The sequence below is a fragment of the Rhyacophila brunnea genome, unplaced genomic scaffold (assembly GCF_057557595.1).
Source record: "Rhyacophila brunnea isolate RB1 unplaced genomic scaffold, BYU_Rbru_1.0 scaffold_4, whole genome shotgun sequence".
NCBI lineage: Eukaryota > Metazoa > Arthropoda > Insecta > Trichoptera > Rhyacophilidae > Rhyacophila > Rhyacophila brunnea.
The window spans coordinates 14,987,662-14,996,633 of record NW_028233068.1 but is presented as its reverse complement, the minus strand read 5'-3'; the positions used below and the strand labels follow the sequence as shown (position 1 = coordinate 14,996,633).

At 33.5% G+C, this 8,972-nt stretch overlaps 1 protein-coding gene across 1 annotated transcript; it reads right to left on the bottom strand.

Annotated features, from left to right (window-relative positions):
* Nucleotides 1-467: 467 nt before the first annotated feature.
* LOC147066949 (protein YIPF1) lies at nt 468-8,554 on the bottom strand. The gene is made up of 4 exons (XM_085954750.1): nt 8,321-8,554; nt 5,288-5,469; nt 4,778-4,978; nt 468-3,902 (listed from the first exon to the last, which is right to left on the bottom strand). Exons 1-4 carry the CDS (start codon nt 8,532-8,534, stop codon nt 3,591-3,593), a joined length of 909 nt encoding a protein of 302 aa, XP_085810876.1. The 5' UTR covers nt 8,535-8,554; the 3' UTR covers nt 468-3,590.
* Between the last annotated feature and the right edge of the window lie 418 nt (nt 8,555-8,972).

The window sequence follows — 8,972 nt, the reverse complement described above, 5'->3', positions numbered from 1 at the left end:
AAAATATTATAAGGTGTTTTTTTCATTTAAAAAATAATTTTAAAGCATGTGTCAGAATCAACAATGTATAGAGATGTTTTTTTCTTTAATTCTGAAGCTCTACATACATAATATTAAATTAGTAATCTACTCAAAAATAAAGAATAATAAATTTAGTTGATAATGACAAATCTTTTTATTCCATAATTATAATAAAAAATGGCAATACAATAATAATACATACAACATATGGGTCACTAAGATTAAAACTTACATTTCCCCAAAAGTGAAAATAAGTTAGCTTACTAATACAAGACCGAGAAGGCGATTATAATTAAAAATAATACAGTGCCAGGTTAATGCATTTTATCAAAATTTAAAATAAAACCATGATATAAATATGTATACTTAACATATTTACAGATCTATTAATTTACTTTGGGAATTGACTTAAAATAGTTTTTTTTCATTTCATCTTTTTTTTTATTAAATGCCTTATGGAGAGATGTGAGTTTGAATTTGGATGACTCACTTAAATTATTATAAACGATTTATTTACAATAAAATTCTTCAACCTATAAAATTAATTATCAATTGGACTGGAGAGAAGCAAAAATGTTGCATAAATAATAGCACAAAGCCAGCGTGACCAACCCACAAAAAATTACCACAATGTGCATCCACCGCAAACCATGCTGAATAGGGAAGGGGTCTGGAGCAAAGCCAAATCTTTTGGCTATATACAGGTATACCAAATTTGACATAATTTATATTTGAAAGAATATCAGAATAAAAATAAAGACATAGGTATCAGCATTTGGAATGTTTTAGACCTGAGCAAATTTATGTGTGTTAGTGGCTTCAAATAATTTGAAAATATTGATCTGTACAACAATACGTGTGTGTACTATTGAGATATTGAATAGGAACCTAATACCAATGAGCCTGCTCATTAGTATGTAGTGTAACAATTTTATTTTATCATTGCGCAGTTAAATTCGTGAACAAGCAAACTCAGTGTTCAATACATAATGCGATATTTTACAACAAAGGCATCCCAATACTGGTGAAATAAAATCTCATTGTATGTGCAATGTTCAGATTTAATGTTGCCAAAAGTTGTACATATTGGAAAGTGTAAGGAATGTTAATAATTAAAAATGCCAGGTAGGTAAATATAAATACAAATGATAACAGTAATATTCATATTAAAGTAGCGCAAGAATAACCGAACCGATAATATAATTGGAACGAGATACAATGTAAGTCAATTTACACAAACGTGATTAGATAACCAAATAATTTAAATTAGCTTAAATTTTTTATTGAGATGTAAATACAATTTACGAAAAATATCCCTTAACAAATAATACCTAGGGCCTAAAGAATATGCTACGTGTATTAATATTAATACCTATTTAGATAAGTTGGCTTATGCGTTAGTCAGCTGATTTTTGAAAAAACGATAGCAAATACAAACAAAAGTGACAGCCGAAAAAAGAAGATTGTATTGAGTATTGATTATGTACACAAACATGAATGATTAGCAGTATTAATCATGCCTTATTATATGATTCAAATAATAAAAACTAGGTTGACATCTAATAGAGGCATGCATCATCTGACGTAGTGTTTCAATACCAGCAATCCAAGAAGCATTGTCCATATAGGTACTAGGGACACGCATTTATTAATCAAAGTTGTCATCAAACCATTGGAGACAACTTTGATTTTACAGGATTCATTTAATTCAAATAAATTCTTTAATTATTTGTCGCTATTGAATTCTTCTATTTAAATTTTAAGTTAACTTTGAATATCAGTGGACTGGAAGAATGGTATGCTAACTGGAGCTAAATATAATACACTTTACGATATTTTATAAGATAGAGGGCCATTATATTATGTTTTTATCTCAAACACCTCATACCTATCAAAATGATAACCAAGTATTTTGATAAATTTAAATAAAAATATTAGAGATTTTCCATCAACCAATTCCTGCATCTTGTAAAAGTGGCGCCAGGTTGGCACCGATTGTCTCCAATGCGTTAACTATTAATTTATATTTTGCAGATTTTATACTCTCACTAAACATATTATATTATGACGTATGTCAGTTAATAAATATTTTATTAATTTATGGAAAATTGTAATTTTAAAAATGAAAAACACCTTTGATAGCCGGCACGACGTTGCTAATGTTTTTATAAAATTACATTTATGCATATGGTTCGTAAATAGGTAATTTTACATAACGTCAACATTACATGCATTAGGCCCTAAGTAAAATTTACATGATCTTATATTATGGATATTTCTTAAACATAGAAGAATTAAATCTTATATAAGTATGTATATGCAAAATCTATAGAGTATAAACAATGACGGATAAATCTTTGAAAAAACAATAAATTACCAGCTATCACATTAACTTTACTTCATAGGATTTTTGTCACGTGCACATATTTTGTTCATGAACACATTTTTCCAAATGAGGAAAGGGTGAGATTTCTTCAGACTTTCAAAAGTTAATGAAATCTGAAAAGCTGTAAAAAGAGATTGAAATAAACTGTACGCTACAATAGCTATGTGCTTATATGTTATGTATATTGTATATAGCAGTGGCGAAGGGTGGAGGTAGGCTGTTAAGATCCAAAATAAATAGTGCACACTAATCTTTGTTAGTCAAACGTATTTGTTTTCATTGAACTGATAGTGACTGCACATATATACAAAAGTGTGTATTTTAAACAATCAAGATAATAACTGTTTACACGTATTCGCCAATCTCATTTTTCAAGAGTAAGTGAGATGCGGTGTTGTCATTTTATGGCAGGTCGTGAAAATCGGTTAACCTCAAAATGAGTATCTACGCGGTGTGGTAGAGTTTGTTTTTTAGCGGCAGGTCCGCCACGGTCATTCTATTGCGCAGGCGCAGATATTGCACGGTCCAATTGTCGCGTGAAAATTCAGAACTTTTTTAATTCATGCATGCAATCTTATACAATCAATACGCGTTAACACGTGCATTTTTTGTTATGGCCGCGATGATACATACTGTCAGCAGTAAATCCATGCACGTGTAAACGGATTATAAGACTACAATGGGTAGGTAGTGTTTGTTAGTTTTAAACATTCAATTAAACCCTACCTAATCCAAGCAATCGTAGATAATGGTCAAAAAATATTTTATAGATAGAACAATATTTTTTATCAATTATGGTTTGGCTAGGCAGGGCTTAATGAATTAAAAAAAACTAACTAACACCATTTGTAATAATATGTATTCTTAATTTAACGAAAACAGATTAGTATGACTAAAAAAGTGTATTATTATTGTCCGATCGCCATAGCATACCTAAACTATTATGGGTTGGATTAGACAAGGTTTAATTGAATTTTAAAAATCAGCCAGCACCATCTGCAAATTGAATTGTTCAATGAAAACAAATATAGGTATATGACTGGCATAGTTTAGTGAGCACTATTTATGTCGTATCTTAACAGCCTACCTCTACCCTCGGCACTGGTATATAGTATCCCAAAAATAAAAACTTGACATTAAAAATTCCTTTGTAATTTTACCTAATATTGAAATAGCTATTTTCCTACGTCGGATTAGCGGGAGGTATCGGCACAGCAGCCGGGACATGGAAGAAATACAACATAAAGCCGGCCGCCAGCAGAAAGTGGAAGCCTAATATGCAGGCCATCAGAGCAAGGGAGTGCTTGGACCTCTTGAGGGCGGGAAGAAGAAGATAGAGGAGGACAAGGCCCGATAACATTGCCGCTGTCAGCACCAGCAGCCACTGCAGCCACGCCACTTGGATGGTCCACAAAATGGAAACAGGAATGTAGATGGATAGGGAATAGCCGTACACACAGAATAGAGACATCATGCTCGGAGCGGCAGGCCGGTCCTACAATTTAAAAAGAAAAAAAATGTGAGTGTAAATAAATTGTATAACAGACAATTGCTATCTTGATGACAAATAAGATGGGATTGACACACTTAATACATTCTTGTAAATGGTAATGTTTGGCTGAAGTTACACAATTGTATAAACACGTATTTGGTTTTACGATTGTCGCCCCAAACAAATTTGAATGGTAATTGAGTTTCAAATAAAAAGAAATAAAGAACATCTTAAAGGAACTAACAGTAATTAGACTTCTATCATATGATACGCTATATTGCCAAGATCTCTCAGACTACATTAATCATATAATGTAAAAGACTAATCTTAACAGACTTCTATCCCAACCTCTACTTTCTTCCAGTGGCCGGATTCAAACCCAGACCGTCCGTATCACTAGTAAACAGAGCTATATCAATGTTACGATGGCCAACATTGTATAATATTATGTATTATCTTTAAAACTTGGTATAATACAGAAAAATTAAAATATATTGAACAAATAAATTATTATTGTATACTGAAAGTGCTCCCGCGATGGATGAGTGGTATAGTACCTATCCACTTCTGAAGCCGTGCATGTCAGTGCGTGCAGGTTTGAATCCTGTACCTGGCAAGTTCACATGTTGTTTTTTTTCAATGTGTGTTTTGGATTCAGAGTATGAACTTCATAGAATGAGCGAATGCCCAACAACCATATCTTGTAAAAAAAAGTATTAAGAAACCTCTTGGTGTGGCGGCCTAGATGCACATTGGATTGTAGAGTCAATAGTAAAATAAATATGCTTGTAAACAAACTAGTTTATTATAAATCAAATACTAAACATGAGTTACTACAACTATCTCTGATGAAGAAATGTTTAAATTTGGTGATATACCTCTTCAACAGCGATCTGTGCCGCGGCATCATCCATGGTCCACTTGAGCGCGGCCCACAGAGCCATGGGCAACAGCCAATTGTAGCAGAAAATGGCGGTGGCCGCATACGACACCAAATGGAAGTCATACTTCCAGTGGTAATTGGTGTTTGCATGCTGGAGATAGTTAGCAATGTTACCGCTGATTGCTATTGTGAATATCTGTAAAGGTACATGAAGTCATATTTAGGCTAAACGTAAGATTTTAATCTCTCTCTTTTTGATTATTCTCCAAATCGATGAATTAAAGATGTCTCTAATTGGTACCATACAAATACATATAAATACACATGACATGGAGTTAGATTCTGAGGGTTAGTGAAGTGTTAAAAGGTATAGGATATGGCATTAAATCAGAGTTAATCACTCGCGAAGGTCAAGATTCAAGACAGTAATATTATAATACCGACCTTCATGACTGTATTATTGGAACATCAATTATTTCAATTCAATTCATGGGATATTTCTTACCAGAGTGGTTGAGATCCAGAACGGTCCATACATGTCAGGTTTCGATCGGATAGTGTCGTCAAAATAAGTGGGGGAGGCTTTGCGGGGCACCACGGATGCCATCACTCTCTGTATCACATCATCCGTGCTCACATCAAAATACTTCTGGTAATATTCAATCGTCCAAAAATTGTGATTCTTTGCTAGATGTAAAAATAATTAAGTTTATTATCTTTTTAGAAAAAAAAGCAATAGAAATTTCATTTTTGTTAACGAGAACCTAACGTGGACTGGAGAATATCACAACACTATCGGCTTGTATCTGATATAATGGTAACTTTAATTCTTAAGTGCATAGTGTTTCCATTCAGCAACAAACTCTATTATTCTTTATATTTTTTGTGTAAATGAAATTATATTTAAAAACTTGCAGTTCTCTGCGGTGGACAAAGTAGGGGAGAGCAGGTAGGATTCGTACACAGGGAGCATTCGTACAGTGGCGATATCTTCACTATCCAATTCATTGGCGTGCTCACGTTTGTGTGTGTGACTCCCGCTCATACGCATAGTGTAACCGCGGGGCAGGGCATCAGTGCGGCCAACAGCTTCGATGGAGCACGCCGATACGTGTTTTCCCTCTACGTAAGTATTTTTTGTATTCACTTTTGAACACGCTTAACTGTTATAAGTTTTGCACGAATGTTATAAGTGACTTAGTATAGTTTATGAAGTGATAACTTCGTTTAATATGTAAATAGTCATTTTAGCCTAACTATAGCGGTTATTTTTATTTTCAATTAATTTGTTGATTTCTCGGTTTGGGGTACCTTCGTGCAGTTATGAGTGGGGTAGATTCGTACTGTACGAATGCTCCCCATTCCTAACTGCGTGGCAGTAGAAAGATTGTTCACCAAAAATATTATTGTTACAGAACCATGCCGCGAATATATGTGAAAAAGGGGACAAGAACAGGAGACGTTGATGAAGATGCAATGATGCAAGATGCAGCCGTTAGAATCCACGTAAGGTGGACAATCAACTTCTACAGCGGGCCAAGATGCCAATGTGCCAGAAACTCTACCTGCAGAAACAGAGATTACTCAACAAGATCTTCCATGGAGCTCAGCGCTATCACCCTCTTTGCTATCACCTAAAACTGCACCTGCATCTTCATCAACTGTAGGATTAATAACTCCAGAAATTATCCGGCCCTATCCCAGAGTGGACAGAAATGCGTTAAAAAAGTCGAAGAAAGGAAAACTACCAGGAAAATCGAGAATATATACAGATACCCCTGAAAAAAATAGACTAGAAGAAATAGAAAAAGCAAAAGAGTTGAAGAAGCAAGAGCAAGAGAGGAAAGAAAGGGCTAAGGAGATGAAGCGAGCATTATATTTACTGTCAGATACAAGAACCAAAACAAAGAGATAGAAGAAAACTTCAGGGACAACTAAACCAAAGAGGCAAAATAAAACTGTAAAGACTGATAGTCAGGATTAAACTGATTGTGAGGATGAGGCTAATATGAGTTTAAGAGAAAGTTCTTGTTCTCCCATCGAAGAGACGTCTGAGGGATCGGATACTGAGAATAAAACTCCAGTTACGTCAGAGAACATCATAGAAGAACGCTTTGTGATAGTAGAGTTCAAGAAAACAAAGACCGTTTTATATTATCTTGGGCAGGTGCTTAAAAAATATAGTCCCGTTGAATACAAAGTTTCATTTTTGAGGAAGAAGCCTCATACCTGGAAATTTGTCTTTCCCACTACCAAAGATGAAGGAACAGTTTACATATCAGATGTGGTATGTGTTTTCCCGCTATCAAAATCTGCTTTTACAGCAAGAACAGCCCGGATAATATTTAGCTTCGAAAAAGACCTATCTATATATAATGTTGGATAGTACAACTATTAAATACATAAGATTAAGACCTATTACTCTAATGGTAAATTTTATAATGTTGATTTATTCGTTCCTTTATTAACAAAAAAATAAATAAAAGTGTTATGTTTTTATGACTAAGTAGTTATAAGCACTTTAAAAACAATAACTGTTAATTATTATTACATGAAGGCTGATTCTGTGTTAGCTTTGATCTCAATACATGATTATATTACATTGAATAAATAGCATTTTCTTTGACTGTACGAAGGTTCCCCATTATGTACGAATGTGCCCCACACTATGTACGAAGCTACCCCACGTGTGGGGTAGTTTCGTACGTTTTCCATTTTTCAGAAAAGTTACCGTAGCTTCGCCATGCTGATTTGTATCTAAACTACATTTCACTATTATTAAAGCCAAATATATTGGCTATATAGTAGCATTGAAATTATTTAAAAATATCTTACAGTTTTGTTTTTATACAGTTTAGAGTAAAAAGTGTACGAATCCTACCTGCTCTCCCCTATGCTGATAAAATAGTTATAGTTTTTATGGTACAGTTCGGTTATGAGGAATACAGCGGCAAACGCATTTTGAAAATAGCCCATATACTGGATTATTTGTTAGGTTAACCTAACCTAAACTAACACAAACGAACAAATAATCCAGTATATCGGGTATTTTCAAAATGCGTTTAGTGCTGTATTCGTCATAACCAAACTGTACCGTTTTTATTTATAATTTATTATTAAAAAACTGTATTTAAACTACCTATTTAATTATTATTATTGTAAAAGTAAAGTAAAAGTGCAAAAATTTCGTATAAGTAGTTCCACTTCACACCACAGTTGGTGAGACGCTGATTTACCATATCTGTTGAGTGTGATGATTACTCGAATAATGAGTATGTCAAACGTCATACAAGTGTTTCATGCATTTCGTACGATACAGAAAATAGTAAATTAAATTTAATGTTTTGAATAAATTCCTACACGAAAATAATGATTCTTGCTTGAATTTGACACATAAACAAACGTCATCTAAGTGTCATTTTGTGGAAAAAATCGTACTGTTATTAACTTTTTAGAACAACCATGTTAACAATATTATTAGACAACGTAATAAACCATTCAGATTGTTTTCATGTGATTTAGGGTTCTGTGAAAATACCAGCGGCTGGAGTGGGCGCCTCGTCATCAGACATAAATCTGGACCCTTGCATGTCTCTCATTAGGTCACCAAGGTCTCCAGAAGCCGGTGCGGTGAGCCCAGCAGTGTGGACAGCCTCCACGTCCAATCTAGCGCTTCCTTCGCGACCATGATTGCTGTGAACGGGAGAATATTCTTGAAATGACAGGAGTTCTTCTGTCCGCGGATTCGACATTTTTACTTGTCATAGACAATAAATCATAGATAATATACCAATAAGAATTAAATGGACAATAGTGACAATACTATTGTTTTGACGATTGTTGTCTATGGGCGAAGACAACAAAATATTTAGCAACAATAAACAAATTAATTAGCAAAATTAGAAATTAAGAAACGATAAAAAATACGAAATATTATAGTAATCCAATTAAGTTTCTTAAAACATAAAAAGTAGATGGCATGAACAATAAATGACTATTTAAAAGATTTTTTATGGCAATATTTAATATTTCTGCTGTCAAAATCAAAAAGCAAAATATTGGTTTTTCAAAACAATACTTTATAAAATTTCAAAATAAATTATTAGTCCTTCATTAAAATATCTTAATGTGTAAAAACATGTCGTTGAAAGAGGAATTGATTCATATCAAATCTTATGATTACTAAACAT

Bases quoted from the DNA above. Each gene is read 5' to 3' on its own strand.
- LOC147066949 (XM_085954750.1), bottom strand. From the start codon at position 8,534: ATGTCGAATCCGCGGACAGAAGAACTCCTGTCATTTCAAGAATATTCT. The intron at 5,470-8,320 runs GTATTTTCACAG...TTTTACATCTAG, and splicing joins GGCGCCCACTCCAGCCGCTG to CAAAGAATCACAATTTTTGG. The intron at 3,903-4,777 runs GTATATCACCAA...TTTAAATTGTAG, and splicing joins CACAGATCGCTGTTGAAGAG to GACCGGCCTGCCGCTCCGAG.